This window comes from Prunus avium, chromosome 3 (genome assembly GCF_965620075.1).
Source record: "Prunus avium chromosome 3, drPruAviu1.hap1.1, whole genome shotgun sequence".
Classification (NCBI taxonomy): domain Eukaryota; kingdom Viridiplantae; phylum Streptophyta; class Magnoliopsida; order Rosales; family Rosaceae; genus Prunus; species Prunus avium.
The window spans coordinates 39,015,137-39,030,919 of NC_142286.1; the positions used below are offsets into that span (position 1 = coordinate 39,015,137).

The following is a 15,783-nucleotide window of genomic DNA, read 5'->3' on the forward strand; positions in this document are numbered from 1 at the left end:
ATGATATTGGGCTGTTTGTTGACGTTAGTATTTTTACTTTTTGTCCTTTATTTTGGCCATGTTTGTTTAAGTCAAGATTTTGGTGAAGCCTGTGACACCAACTGTTTTCGCCTCGCTCTATAATAGTAGAGATGAAATCGAGATGAATGAGAAAAGAGATAAAAGATGGAAGGGACAAATGAGAGAAAAAAAATTCAATTAAATTTTGTTGAAAAAAAATTTGGGTAATGGTCCACTAAGGGGACCTATACGACTTATAGGTGATCCTGCCACTGAATCACTGACAAACTTTAGGGCAATATTGACTTTTCCTATTTCAGTTCTGCTCAAGGTCACTCGATTTGGAAGATGTGTTAAGTTTTAGCTTTGATCCTAACAAATATATATTAAAATTTAAAGAGTATAGCCGTGCGGCTATACCCTTTAAATATTTTCAAATAGTTTAACAGTACAGCCGCGCTGCTATTCTTTTAAAATATATTAATATTTAAATAGTATAGCCGCGCGGCTATACTGCACAAAATGGTTTTCACTTTTGTAATTAAGTAATATCTTATCATTTTTTTAATTAATTTAATTAATATTTATTTAGTGATTAATTAGTATTTAAATACTTTACTAATTTCATAAATTACTTAAAAAATAGTAATTAATTATTTTAAATTATTTTGTGAACCTTATTTTTTATTTTTTATTAACAAACTGAGTTTGTTTAGTTCAATATTTGCAATTAAGTAATATATTAGCCTTCTTTAATTATATTAATTTAATGAATAATTAGTATTTTAATTAATTTCATAAATTACTTAGTAAATACTAATTAATTATATTTACTTATCTTAAATAATTTTGTGGACTTTAAAATTATTTTTAATTTCCGAATATATTTTTAAAATAGTTTCAATTATTAGAAAATTATTTTAGTATTCCAAAAATGAATTTGAACCCCCAACCCCTAAATCCAAGTCTCAAACCTTTCTCAAACCCGAACCTAACCACAAGACTACTTTGAGAAGAAAAAATAATTCAATTAAAAATAAAATAAAAAGAATAATTTGGGTAATGGTCCACTAAGGGTACCTATTCGACTTGTTAGGTGATCCTGCCACTGAAGCGCTGATAAACTTCAGGGCAATTTTGACTTTTCGAATGTCATTTCTGCTCAGAGTCACTCGATTTGGAAGAAGTTAAGTTTTAGCTTTGACCCAGACCGAAAAAAGTTTTAGCTTTGAACCCGTGTTTAACCGTTTGATAAAATCCTACCTAGGCTACCATTGCGACCCCACTCACTGTTGTTTAAGAATGAGAACCAAGAGATTAAATTAATTTCTTGTTAATTTCAATGAGCTCTAAAATCAGGACTAGCTTGATTCTTTGGATTTCGAAAAAAAGGAAAATACACATCTAACTTAGAGCTTTGCAATATAAAACTTAAACATTTCCTTGAGAAAATAAGGAAAGGAACTATAACAAACAGCAAAGCCCTACAACTCATCTTCACACCTCCCATACAACATAAAGGATATTCTTGTGTTCCTCGATGGACAGTCAATAACCAGAGGAATTATAACCCATATAGTTGAAGCGCGGTCGAATGTTGTGGTGATTGTATCTCGAATCTCCGTAGTCTACAGCCTTTATCACCACGGCTTCACGTCGTCCATCCTGTTCTTGAACTGCCCCAAACACAATCTCATTTGTCTCGCTGCTCTTCTCGTAGAATGTTTTCGGGCTTGATGAGTATTGCCTGTGATGCTGCTGCTGTCGTTGTTGCTGCTGCTGCATCTGCTTCTGATGTTGTTCCTGTTGCTGCATCTGCATCTGATGTTGCTGCTGCTGCATCTGCATCTGCATCTGATGTTGTTGCTGTTGGTGATATTCACCATCCCATGAATTATAGTACGCTTGACTTTGCTTCATATGGTGGGACTTGTCCTGGTCTTTGGTCATAAAGGGGTAGGTTTTCTTTGGGGTTGGGCTTCTGGTTTCTATTGACGGAGGCTCATCTTCATCTGGAATCACAAAGCTCTCTTGCATAGGCCATGCATTTGAATGTTTGTTAGCTTGATGATACTGCTGCTGAATCTGATAATGCATGGGCTTTCTTCTAGATCCCATAAACAATCCCCCAAAGATTTCAGCCACAGACGAGCCAGTGTTAACAGCAATCTTCCCTAGTGAACCAAAGAAACCATCATCTAGTTTTTCTGGTTCATCTTCAGGTGGAATTAAAGGGGGCCTGATAGATTTAGGAGGCCTCTGATATGGTGCCATTGGTGCATCTCTCTTCATAGGAGTTCTTCGATCCTGTAGATTCAAAATAATTTGGAATTGGGTTGAAATATTGAAGACAAGGTCAAATATGAAACCTGTGATGGCTTACCTCATCTGAAGAAAACATTGCTTGCACCCTACGCTGCAGCAATGCCAGCATGTAACCAAAGAAGGCAGCTGCAATCAGCATTGCTATTCCTGCAATGATGGACGACAAATTTTATATACCTGCATCACCTAAAGCAAATCAAAGGGTTGAAATTTCAAGCTGTTTAGTTATACCTAAATGGAAACTTCCATCATAGCGGTCAGTACAGTCATCATAGTGGAGTTGGATCTCTCGAATTGCCTGGTTTCCTCTGTCTATAACCAAAAGAGAGCAGCTACTGCCAATGTATACCACGTCAAAATCACTAGAAAACTTTGCATCTTCACTTGGACCATCAACATGACCACCTCCTCTGCCCGATTTTCCACCAGCAATTGTCGTGACCCCTGTAGAAAGGAAAATTTAATTCAAATTGCTCTAAAAGCCTGTTCCTGTTGGTGATATAAGTGTTTCTTGCCATTACATAACTTGAACACCATGATAACAGAAGAAAGAGGCCATTCCTTAACCAAAATAATGCCTTGAACATCCAGAGTCTTACCGGCATCACTTATCTTCCTGATAACCATATTCATTGTGTCTGCAATATAAATATTTCCTCTGTCATCCACAGTCAGCCCTTTGGGGTGGTTCATTCTTGCTTCTCTTGGCCTCCCATCCACATGCCCAGAGTACCCTTCAGGTGATCCAGCAATCAGCTTGGGTCGGCTATCTGCATATCATCCTCTCATTCAGCATATAAAAGAATGATAGGCTATACCGAAATATTTCAACAGATAACAAGCATTTAATAGGCAACTGATGAAGAAATTTTTTCTTTGTAGAAAGTGAGAAGATTTTAAGAGTGCAGAACTCAATTTGTTTGTGTATCTGATCAATATAAAATCAAAGAAATATGGAAGTTCATCTTTTCTTTATTTTCTTTTATATTTTGAAAATTGATTATCCTAACAATGCAAATGAAGCTGAAATTATGAAAGAAAAAGTGTCATTGGGAATCATTAACTAATAAATAACGAGACAAGTTTCCCATGTGAAAGCACACAAAGTCCTTTAATCTAGGTTAGGGAAATGAAAAAGAAATATAAGATGAGTAAACAAAAAACTCTAACTGGTCATTAGAGAATCCTGGTCACAAACCAAAAGAAAAAGATAGAAAATCTCCAAAAAGATAGCACTTGATTATCCAGAAAGTAGAGTCTTCCACTAAACAAAAGAATATAAAAGCAGCAACAGTAAAAAGTGAATTTCGAATTTGGCTAGAGGTGAAGGCAAGAAAGGAATCAGAAAACAATGTCCTAAGTACATCAAGCCAAACAGAAAGTTTAACTATTAGGATGAGCTAGAATTGGGTCCCTGGATATACATTAGTGGTAGCAAACAAGAGATGCAGAGACTTAATAGCATAATCCAAAAATTAACGTGGCAAAAGTGGCTTACACCGAGACAATGGCGTTGAGATCTTGTAGATGTTGCTATTTTCAGAATCCAACACCAGAAGGTCTCCACTTGGGGATACTTCAACTGTGTGTGGTTCAATTCCAAGCTTACTTCCATCAAACACCGTATCCACCGTATAGTCACCCTCAAATTTCACCATCGAACGGCCAGAAACAGCTGAGAAATTTGAAAACCTCCCATCACCATTGCAAAACAACATACTATCTAATTACCACATTAACAACCTCAAAATAGGGGGCCACTGGAAAATGTACCTGTGCCGGTTTTGGTGGTGGATTTCAGTGACCAGAGCCATTTGACAAGAGCAGAGAACACATTGGAGACAACCCCAGTTAAAATTTCTGCATATATTTAGGAAAATACAAAAGTACCGGATAAAGCCGATGACAAATTTGAAGCAGCGTGTGATCAAAATGCAAACTTTAACTTTAAATGGGCGTATGCTTGTCAATACTCACTTGCAGGAGGACTGGCAGATGCGGATGAAAAGTCCCCGGAGAGAACCACACAAATCAGAACGAGTGCAACCCAGTTCCTCGCCATTGTTGTTGCTGATCAGAGTTGAACATCAAAGAACAGAATACTCCCACCTGAGGATTGAAGCTCTGAACTTGTAGGAAACCTACTTAAGTAGGAGACCCCACAGACAATGTTCTGCCACTTTTTCTACGTGTTAATCAGTAGTATGAAACCTTTTTCAGAGAGAGAAGGTAAAAGAGACAAAGAGAGTATAAGGAATTTGGAAGGTTTGGTAGTAAACACAGTGGAGCTCTGTGCAAGGGAAAAGAAAAGGTAAAGGCAAGAGAGAGAGAGTGGTCTCACTGCTGTGGAAAGCCAGCAGTAGGGAATCATATACTCTGTTTTTTGTCTTAAATTTCTATTAACCAAGTTGGGTTTATTTTTTACATCTGGATTTTAGCAGACTGAAAGAGCTGGGGCGAGCTTTCTAATTAATTATAGTTGGTGGTGTTGGTGTTAGTCACTTCACTTTCCCCCAGAAAATGTTGTCATAGACAGGGGCATTAGGGTCATTTTCATCACTAGGCTGTGGTTGGTTGTTCATGTTCCTTCCTAAATTTGGGAAAAGCAAGCATAGCATCATCATCATCAGATGATGTTATGCAGTTTTGGAACAGCCGGAGAACATACTGAAAAACTTTGACTTGTAGGCTGTACGCCTGCAAGTAGCCTACTATAAGTTACTTCAATTATATGTTCCTTTGGTGCTTTGTTTATTGCTGTTGTCTTTTTGCCTCTTCACCCTCATCTCTCATCTCTCATCATGTGCTTTAGATCCCATTGTTATAGTAACAAACCAAAGTGGTCTGTCGCGGTCGCGAGAATGTTTTTAATCTTCTTTGTTTTCCCTTTAATGGTCAACAAAATCACCTTCTTTTTCTTACTTAATTCTTTTGCTTCTGGCCTTCTGGGATTCTTATGGGGCAGGGCAGGGCTTGGCTTGTAACGTTTGGATTACGCTACCTCTTAATAATCATGTTTTCCATCCATCGCAGCATCATCACATTTGTTTATGCATCTTTGATATTTCCAAGTCAAGATAAGAATCTATCCATGTTTGAGTACTCTAATGATGAACAACCATAATGGGCTGAAAAACTTTACAACCTTGTAGGATTTGCATTAAACCCAAATGAAAAGCCCAAAACTTGCCCCAATTCTCTTATTAATGCTGCATATATTTACTTGGGAAAGCATGAGGGGAGGGCCATGACTGTGACACTATCTCAAATGCAAACCCCAGAAGCATCAGCGCTTACATTGCCTAAGAGCTCTAGAAGTTTTTACAGTGTAAGGGCAGCATAAAAATGCCATGATCTATCATATACAATATGACTGAAACAGCAAAAAGAAAAGAAAAAGGAAAGAAAGCAAAGAAAGCATTGAGTACAAAGCTGTGCCTACCGTATAACCAAAACTAAACATGGTAGACCATCCCTACCTCTAGAGTAGATGCATGAGGTATGCTTAAAGCATAAGTTGGCCCCCGAAAGTTTCTCCGCAAGAAATCATACCCGACATTGATCACTAGTTTCTTCATCAAACTGGATCCTCTCTTCGCCTTCACATATGAGTGGCCTAATATAAATGCCATTCCTGCCTCCCTTGCTTCCATCAGTTCCTGCAACTCCTCTACTGCCTCCCTATCAATTTGAGGAGACTCTGGAACAACAAATCTCACCCTCTTCTTGGGCTTTTCTGTAGGCCTTATCTCCTGCAACTCTGAGGTGCTTGCCATTTCAGAGAAATCTGCATCATCTACAGACATTCTTATGCCATCTAAATTTGTTGATGAAGTCCCAACAACTGTCATTTTCTCATCGTCTTCCAGTTTTTCTAGACTGACATCACATTCTGGTCTCTCTGACCGAATGAATTCTGCAATACTACAAACGAGATCTCTTTCAAATTCAATGTCATCCTTGTGAACATCACGATAACCATAGCGTGCTATGCATCTATAGAGCCGGTATTCCTTAGGGCCAACTCGTCCCACTAAGAATCTTTCCTCAGGTCTGACATGTGGGACTGGGACGGACTTGATGCAGAGGAAAACTACAACCTGGTGGAAAGCAGGGAGGTTGGTAACAAAGTGAGAGAAAATAGCTGGGATCCCAGAAACGAGCTCAGTATGTATAAGGCCAATCCCCCGGACCCTAACAATCCCCAGAGTAGGACCTAAACTGAGGAGCCAGTTGATGGAGACTTTATTTTGGACATCAAACTCATATTTCTTGAACGTGCCATAGTGCCAAACATACATAACCACTAAGAAGATGAATGAAAGAGCAATGGGGACCCAAGCCCCTTCACGAAACTTTATGAGCGATGCTGAGAAGTAGAGTGCCTCAATGGAGCCGAAGAATAATAAAAAGCAAATTGCCAGGAAGATGCTTTTGTGCCAGCACAAGACTATGACTAGAGACATAAGGCAGGTAGTTACCAGCATGACAGTTATAACGGCCAAACCTATATAATAAAGGTAAAGTTTCAGGATACAATAATGCGGTAAAAAACTTTAAGCATGTAATAAGTATACTTGGTAGGATAATACATTACACACCAAAAAAAAAAACCCACACAAAAAATCAAAGGTTATGTAGAGTCTTGACCATGTGTTGGTATGTGCATGCAAACAAACATTGAGGTAAACTGTACCTGATGCATTGCCCATGGATTTTGTGTCTCTAAAACCAATTGTAACAGCCAAGCATAGCAACATTAAGGTCCAGTTAATCTCTGGGATGTAAATTTGTCCATGTATTTTAGAAGATGTGTGGATAATCTTGACCCTTGGAAAGCAACCCAAAGAAGAACATTGTTTGATTATCGAAAAAGTTCCAGTTATGATGGCTTGACTTCCCACCACTGCAGCAAGTATGGCTATTGCCAAAACAGGCCATCTTATTTTCTCTGTGACAAGGAGAGAACTTTAATTAGCTTAATCTCAAAGTTAAAACTGCTGCAAGTATGGCTAGACACCTACCAGGAACTGATTCATAGAATCCAATCCGATAGTCACTCTGTATGACATGATGCTCAGAAAGGTATGCAGCTTGTCCCATATATGCTAGAATCAAGGATGGGTAAACCACAAAGGTGAAAGCAATCTGCAAGGCAAATGTGAAAGATTACTTAGTTAGTACAGATGAAAATCTCCACTTGACCAGTATAGATTATTCAGTTTGAATACCTTGATTGACAACTGTGAAAAGTGTCCAAGATCAGCAAACATAGCTTCCGAGCCTTCAAAGACAAACAAGATAATGTCAGAGAAGGAAAGTGACCATCCATGAAAAGAAGGTTCACTCTGCATACTCTTGTACCTGTCATGCACAACAGTATACCACCCAAGGACATCCAACCTCCCTTTTGGGTCTTCTTCAAAAATTTGTACATGTAATATGGAGAGAGTGCTTGATAAACTTGGGGATTCCAACGGAAGATGTTGTATACACCAATGGAACTGATGCAGAAAAGCCAAGTGATCACAACTGGGGCAAACAAGAACCCTACCCGGTGGGTCCCGTAATGTTGAAGGGCAAACAAAAATATGAGTATAACACAAGCAACTGGGACTTCAACATCTGCACATAATCAATATGTTGAGTTCAAGTAAGAAATCATAACTTTTCAGGCATAATAGAATCCCCCATTAAGTTTCCTACCAGGTTGGTCAAAGTAGTGTAGTGTTAAATCTGCTGTTGAAGCTTTAAAATAACTTTCCAGAAAAAGTAATATGCGTGTATATATACAATAAATATTCACAAACAGCATTGAAACTAATAAGGCTACACTACTTGATCAAATGGCTGCTCAAAGTCCAATTGATAGAACAATTTTCGGTTTAGACAGATTTTGTAACCCATTATGCAATTGTCATTGGAGAGCACAATGTCCACAAATAGCAAACACTAGAGAATTAAAGTTGGCAGGATCATCAACAAATGAGGTTATAGATAAAAGTCCACCTGGAAAGGATGCTAATTGTGAAACACACACACACACACACAAATGTACAAGTACATGATAAATGGCTGTATGCGAAGGGGATTTTTGAAACTGGTAAAGTTCTGAAAGTAGAGGTGTAATCTGTATTGTCCACTGTGACTATGAAGGTGATGATTTAATTAGAACACTAGTGGCACTTGAAAATATAATCATAAGATGGTGACTTCATTCTGGTTAATGAAATGTTTTAGCCATCAGCAAGTGGGTCAAGGCTTGGTCAAAAGTTATAATTATGTATACCTCTTAGGAGGGCTCCAGTCATTACTCTAACTCAATTCGACAAGTCTAGCTATGACCATATTGCCAACTAGATAGATGTCTGCTCTAGATCACTCTTTCAATTTTTATTATATTATTCAGAGTCTTATCCAAAATAAGTTACTTTCTCCTTCATCTTATAGCTACATCTTCTTCACTTTATAAAAAGACACGACTTTTTACTCTCAATAGTCTATTCATGAAAGTTGAAACTATATTTTTTTCAACCACATGTTGTACCTTTACTTTTCTACAAAAACAAAGAATAATCAACTGCTTACCCAAAAAAAAATACAGAGAAAAATCAACTGGGCGTTCCACACTAATCATTCTAATTATATTTTATTAGCTTGATAATGATTTGACTTTAAATAAAGCAGGATAATTTGTCTTAATATTTGTCGGGTCCCATGACAGTGTTTTCATTTTCTAAAATTAGGTATTGCCTGCTTGTCACTAGTTCACGTCTGTGCAATAGAAAGGAAGAGAAAGCCTCTGAAATTTAGAACACCCTTGATTTGCATCTCCTAAAAGTAAGATTTAGATACCTAACAATGATTTGCATCTGCTAAAAGTCTCGTTGCAGATATATTGGGAATAGATGCAAAGAAATTCTATGAAGCAGTGCAGCCAAAGCATCTTGGAATTAACATAGATGGCAGAATTTTCTCTACTGTGTTAGCAGTCTGTAATCCTGCTGATTAGTCAATCTAATTTCAATTTCTAAGTTATTCTTTTAGCTTCTAAGTGGAAAGTTAAGCTCTATCCAGATGGCAGAATGCCAGAGAACATCCACCACATAGCCAAAACTGGTTGTAATTAATATACTAATTAAACAGTGTAACTGATTTGAAGGCATGAAATGAAAGCTCCGGTAGAAAAGAACTTACATCGATGCTGCTCTTTTGACATGGAAAGCTCCAGACCCGAAACAGCCGAAAAAACTGCAGCCACATGAAGCAATTCTCATTATTGAAATCCCAATTGCACAACTTAAAAACCCAAAATTTCAATAATATCATAAACATTCTAGTACCAGAAATTGCTGGTGTGAGCACCCCATCACCAATAACCATACAAGTCCCAATCAAAGCCAGAATAAGAAGCACCTTTTGCAGCACTCCATGCTTCTCCAATGTGGATTTTAAACTCGACCCAAAAGCACTGTTACTGGTTGAAACAACACCATCTTTAGTGTACTCTGATAGCTCCTCATCTGCAAGCTGGCAATTGGGCAAGGAGCTCACTCGGGCATGCCGGGATAACAGTGAATACAGAGCAAAAGTCCCACCTTCACCATTATCATCAGCTCTAAGCACAATAAACACATATTTCACTAAAGGTATCAGCGTCAGTGTCCAGAATACAAAAGAGAGAACCCCATAAATCTCCTCATTAGTCTCTGAATGATGAATGTCCTCTGCAAAAGTGCTCTTGTAAACATACAAAGGAGAAGTGCTTAAATCTCCATAGACAACTCCCAAGCTCTGATAAGCTAAAGTTAACAGTGTCTTCCATGAGTCTTTCTGCAACAATTTATAAGAAGAAGAAGCAATTATCAGAAAGCTGGGAATTGGAATTGGAATACTATAATACTTACACTGCCACACTGTGCCACATGTATTACCTTAATTGGATGGCTACGGACCACACCCTCCAGATCCATGATGGGCTGTCCAAGAATTATACAAAATCCATTTTTTCAGGCAAGTTGAAGGACATAAAGCCGACCCAAGTGGATTAACACCCTCCCCAGTTCAACCAAGTCGAGAAAAACAAGAAATTTGATAAAGAAAATAATAAAGATACGGTCTTTATTTCTTTTCTTGTCCCTCTCTCTTTCCTAACGAGATTTGACAAAGGTACTAGTTTAAGACCAACCAATGCAGACAAATAAAAAAGAAATACGAAACACCAGAAACGAATATAGAGAATGGTATTGGAAAGAGGAGAGGTGGTTGAATACTTGGAATTGGAGCTTCAGAATAGAATATCGTGGGGGGGGTCTTAGAGAGAGAGAGAGACAGAGAGAGAGAAAAGGGGTCTTCTTTCTTCTTCTTTTTTGTGTGTGCGTAAATAATGGTAGGTTTGAGTTTGGTTTTCTCTTTCAGCTAAAGTTGTTTTGCTTTAGCTTGGATTCTAGATGGAAAACTCTAGAGGAGGGGTATCCTTCTCCTCTCCACTTGGCTCTCTCTGAGAGAAGAAAATACAGGGAGTGGAGAAAGTGCTCTGTAAACAAGGCATGCACTAACTGGAAATTCTTTAACACTTGACACTTAATATTATATTTATATATCTATATATTTCTTTTTCCTGGCTCTTCTCTTCTGACAGAGCAATTAAACTGCAACCCATCAACGGCGAGTCTGTGTACGTCCTCACTTGGCAATGAATCATTGGTCTCTATCTATAACTCAGACAAGTCGCGGGAATGGCATTTCTGTAAATTTTTCAGGAACTGAGTAGATTAGGAGTCAGGACTGAAAGGGAAAATTCATTTTGTTGTGTTTTTTACTACAGTCCACAGAATTTTACAGACTATTATAATAAATGGGTGTGTTTTGTGTGTGAGAGAATTTTGGTATTATTAGGAGAAAATGATTGTTCTTCTCATTTCATTTTTGAAATTGACAAACTAATTAAACAATAAATTGTTTTGTTCACGAATCATGATTGTTCTTCTCATTAGACAAGTAGCCTACCACTTACTAAAGAAATAATTTTTGCATGTTTCGGTACACCAATTCAATACACGTATAGAATTTCTTTAAGAGTGAGTTGCTGTTGAATGACAATGAGCTTTGACTCACCATTGCAAATGGGGATTGATTTGCATAGACCTTAATGGAAATTAAAGATTTTTCCCAGCTAAAGTTCTCATCTTTTATTAGCTCACCAAAGTGAAGTCGCTTTAAGCTACCTAGCTAGTGGGGTTTAGTTAGACCTAAGGTCTAAAAATCTGGTAAGCACCCCCTAAACAAAAAAAGTAACCTAGAATTAGTTTAAGCAACCTTACAAGATAACAAGAACAAGATACTTCCTTTCCTGAGATTCTAAAAGAATTTACAACTTCTTTCTAAGGCAGCAGCAGAACCTTGGAAAATCTGCTGCACTGCTGGCTGGCTAGCTAGAATTTGAGTTGTGCAAGTAAAAGCTCCAGTCTTTCACCCAAAAAGACATTGTGGCAAAGAAAAAGGGTCTTGAAACAGTGTCCAAATCTTACCAACAATTTTTGGTGGAAATGCAGGCATTTACCTGCATGAATGGACTCAATGGACCCCATCAGCCCCACTGTTCTAATTCCTAGATGCTTGTGGTTCATGCTTATGAAAGTGATTAAATTAGGTCGGCGACCCCATGGAATCCATTTTAGTGCTTATATATGTGTGTGTGCAGGGAAGAACCTCACCTAATTTCAAACACGTGGTTCATCAGCACCAGCAGCATATTGTAGAAAATAACACCAATTAAACCCAAGCCTAACCATAGTTAATCAAACCTAATTAATAGTTTCAATTCTGAGTTGGACCAACCGAGTTGACTCAGTTGAATGAACCATGGAAAATGCAAATACAGATAATAAGAGGGGCTGAAGATTAGATAAGACGATCTGCTTACGACAATTTTCCATATTATAAAAGAAGATAAGATGATGAATCATCGTGAAAGAAGGAAGGCAGGCCATTCACATCAGCTGAATGTGGAGAGGAGTAACACAAGTGTAGGCAAGCTATTAGAAATTATAATTGAACCCAGTAGACGCCAAAGAGATCATGAAAAGAAACTAGCAAAGTGTAAATCCCATTTTGTCACATTAATTTCTTACTTTATTTCTTTTTCAAGTGGTCACCACACCCACTACTGGTTCATGTCATGCCCCAATACTGCCTTACTCATCAACCTTTTCTTCTTTTTTCTGGTTTCATTTATGGGATTTTTGAATCTAAATAGGGATATCTTGGATCAAATTGGATCCCATTATCTTGAATCATCGACACTTATCACATACTCAATCTTTTCTTTCTTTTTTTACGAGACATATCAAAATGCTTTTGGAAAATATATCATTTACAAAAACAGTTAATTTTTTTAATATATAACGTGGTGTTATCAATTCATCGTAATATTTCGAACATAAATGCATTGACCGTATACAATTTAAGGATGTATCAACTGAAAACCCTGTTACCACATTATATAATTTTAAAACTCTACAGGGGTTCTCATGCAAATTGCAATGCAATTAGGAGCTAGGTGATCTAGATCTATTCTACGTATATATATATATATCCTGATAGAGAAAGCCAGCTAGCATTGAATTAGCAATGTCAAACAAGCAGACACATAAAAACGCAGGAGAATCTCCACAAAGGATCTCCAAATGGTGCAAAAGGGGAGGCTATATTTTTATAGTAAAATAAATCGGTGGAACGGAATTCATGTATATAATAATATAGTACAAGTTACAACCATCGAACGAGGCCATAGAATTCGGGTTTTATGCTGATCCTGCATCTTATTTAGGTCATCAGCTGAACATTGCATATAACCAAATAATTGCATGTATTTTTTATATAAAATTTGAAAACTGGAGAAAGCAAGATCAGCATAATTTGTGGAACAACACGGATCCTGCATAAAGCAATCCAATGCTCAAATTAGACTTTCTCTTCTTCTTTTATTTTCTTTATTTTTTTTTTTTTTTTTTTAGTACAAACGATAATCTAAATTACAACCTATGTGATTTCTCACACACACACAACTAAGATGTCATGGGGGTTCGAACGTTAGACCTCTAGTCTACAAATTAAGGTTCATTTTCACTCGACTAGACCTCGTCGGCTATTTTCTTTGTAAGTGATATAATGTTGGGTTTCATAAATGAGAAGTTTTTTTTTTTAAAAGTCCAATAATCTCCACATAGTTCGTTAGTTACACTTGGTAAACATAACTGGAAATCTTTAGACAAAATACATGTTTGTTTCCAGCAGCCAAGGTGTCCAAAATGTTACTGTTCCCTATGTCTAAGATTCAACTGCAAATGCTTCTTCTTCTTGTTTTCTAGGAAAAAAAAGGGTTACTTAAATCTTATATTATTACACTTGCATATACTATAAAAAACATAGCAGCAGGCTATAACTATCATATCCAGCCGGCCAATATCAAACGTGAAATTTTTTTTTTTTTAAAAAAACGGGTATTATTACTCTATAAATTATTGCTGAAATTTTTTATAGAAAAGTTGATATAGATCCAAATTCTCATCTAGAAGTTGGGTTTAATCCTCGGATTTGGTGACTTTGATACAAGTCCTTTGATTTTTGTGCCACATAGGATTACATTCCTTTTTGAATATTGTCTGATGTAATCTTTTTATTTTATATATTTAAAATCTTTTTTTTTTTCCAATATTGCCCATTATCTTAGATTACCTTAATGAGATAATTAGCCAATATTATATTTCTTTCCTTATCCAATTTACCCTTGCCCATTATCTTAGATTACTTACCTTAATGAGATAATTAGCCAATATTATATTTCTTTCCTCATCCAACAACTCTTAATGAGGTAATCTTATTATTATTATTCTATGTTGAATATATGCTCAACTTTTAATCATGTTCAGTTATTTTGTTCTTTTTAGTTGTTCTTTTATGTATAGTATACCGGAGACATAGGTACGTAATACATTTTTTGATATATTTTTCTTCATATATATATATAAATTATAGGTAACATATTCCTTTAAGAAAAAAAAATTTATTAATTGACTTGTGTTTTGACATACATGAGATATAGGTACCACACTTTTTTGCCTTTTTGTTTATGAATCTAAGTTATAGGTAACATACGATTTACCATTTATCTTTTTTATTTACCGGAGATATAGGTAGTTTTCTATTTTTTTATCTGACTTATAGGTAGTTTTCTAATTTATGTTCCTAACTTATAGGTAACATGATTTATCACTAAGTATTTTTCGTTACTAATAATAACACTATTTACTTGTATGTCAGGTATATAATTTAATGTGGGTGCTTGTATTGGTATAATTTGTGGGTCTTTACTTTGTATTGATTAAATTGTATTTTGTCCATATATTAGGAATATTATGAAGGAAAGAATTCAAAATTTAAATTATGGAATTCAATTACAAGGAAATAATGTATTAAATTTAGATTTTCGATGTGTTTTCCTTATTTACCTCAAAGGGTAAAATTGACACAACAAAAAAGTAATAAATGTAAAAGGACCTGCATCTAAAACTAAAACCGCGAGGACTAAACCCAATGATAGCTAATCGTTGTGGACCTAGATCTAAGAAGCCCAAATTTTTATTGACTCCATTTTACTTATTTTTTTTCTCGAAGCTTTTTTTCTTTTCCTTGTTTGGATTGTCGGGGATGTCCCTCTCATATGATAGCAACCCAGTTGAATTACATATTCGTTACGTGCCATGTCCATAAATGAGATTCATGGCGGGCCTAATGATATATGAAAGATGCTTTTTTTTTTTTCTTTCCAATATTAATATATAAATTACCCAATTTATTTATTTTGTTTGGTTTAATTCAAAAGTTTATTTCTTGTATATGAGAAAGAAACAAACATTTGATGGAGAAGGCAGGCCCCAGAAAAGAAAGCTGCACGTCTCTTTTTTCTGTTTCTCTCTTTCTACGGAATTGGACCCAACTTCCATTCAATGAAACCCAGTTTAGGCAATAAGGTTCGTATGCGTGCCCAATTTCACAAGTAATTCATGATTGGTGTGAAGAAAAATCATTGGGGCCTTCTAAAGGGGATGCATCCACAAATTTGATCAACACCCTCATTCCTAATTTCCTATTTTTTGTTTTTCTACAAAAGTTTGTTAGAATAATTGATTAGGGTAATGAGGATGCCATTTGCACTTAAGTTCGAATTTCCCTCTTCTTCGTAGATTGGATTAATTTATGGCATATTTGAATGATTTTAATTCATGTTTCTCATGTGTTTACTAAGAACATATACTCTCAAAATCAGAAATGGAATGAACTACGGGGAGTAATTTATCCAATTTTAATTCCTTAATTCTTCTATGTAAGTAAATATGCACAGTAATTTAGACGATATGATGGCCCGAATATTCTGCGATCTGTATCTCACGGCCC

General features: G+C 36.3%; 2 protein-coding genes across 2 annotated transcripts; both read right to left on the reverse strand.

Moving 5' to 3' along the window:
- Positions 1-1,343: 1,343 nt before the first annotated feature.
- LOC110757342 (uncharacterized) lies at positions 1,344-4,900 on the reverse strand. The gene is made up of 7 exons (XM_021958963.2): positions 4,303-4,900; positions 4,099-4,185; positions 3,824-4,000; positions 2,925-3,095; positions 2,557-2,769; positions 2,384-2,472; positions 1,344-2,307 (listed from the first exon to the last, which is right to left on the reverse strand). Exons 1-7 carry the CDS (start codon positions 4,385-4,387, stop codon positions 1,549-1,551), a joined length of 1,581 nt encoding a protein of 526 aa, XP_021814655.2. The 5' UTR covers positions 4,388-4,900; the 3' UTR covers positions 1,344-1,548.
- Positions 4,901-5,496: 596 nt separating this feature from the next.
- On the reverse strand, positions 5,497-11,017 carry LOC110760422 (potassium transporter 8). Its single transcript, XM_021962720.2, has 8 exons — positions 10,260-11,017; positions 9,669-10,158; positions 9,523-9,576; positions 7,690-7,950; positions 7,557-7,609; positions 7,350-7,473; positions 7,022-7,276; positions 5,497-6,832 (listed from the first exon to the last, which is right to left on the reverse strand). The coding sequence occupies exons 1-8, from the start codon at positions 10,296-10,298 to the stop codon at positions 5,781-5,783; spliced, it is 2,328 nt and encodes a 775-aa protein (XP_021818412.1). The 5' UTR covers positions 10,299-11,017; the 3' UTR covers positions 5,497-5,780.
- Positions 11,018-15,783: the final 4,766 nt, after the last annotated feature.

Excerpts from the sequence above, each read along its gene's own strand:
- LOC110757342 (XM_021958963.2), bottom strand. The coding sequence starts at position 4,387 with ATGGCGAGGAACTGGGTTGCACTCGTTCTGATTTGTGTGGTTCTCTCC. Across the intron at positions 4,186-4,302 it reads ATCTGCCAGTCCTCCTGCAA|AAATTTTAACTGGGGTTGTC; the intron begins GTGAGTATTGAC and ends AAATATATGCAG. Across the intron at positions 2,770-2,924 it reads CAGGAAGATAAGTGATGCCG|GGGTCACGACAATTGCTGGT; the intron begins GTAAGACTCTGG and ends TCCTTTCTACAG.
- LOC110760422 (XM_021962720.2), bottom strand. The coding sequence starts at position 10,298 with ATGGATCTGGAGGGTGTGGTCCGTAGCCATCCAATTAAG. Across the intron at positions 7,610-7,689 it reads TATACTGTTGTGCATGACAG|GCTCGGAAGCTATGTTTGCT; the intron begins GTACAAGAGTAT and ends TTGTCTTTGAAG. Across the intron at positions 7,474-7,556 it reads TTTCACAGTTGTCAATCAAG|ATTGCTTTCACCTTTGTGGT; the intron begins GTATTCAAACTG and ends TTTGCCTTGCAG.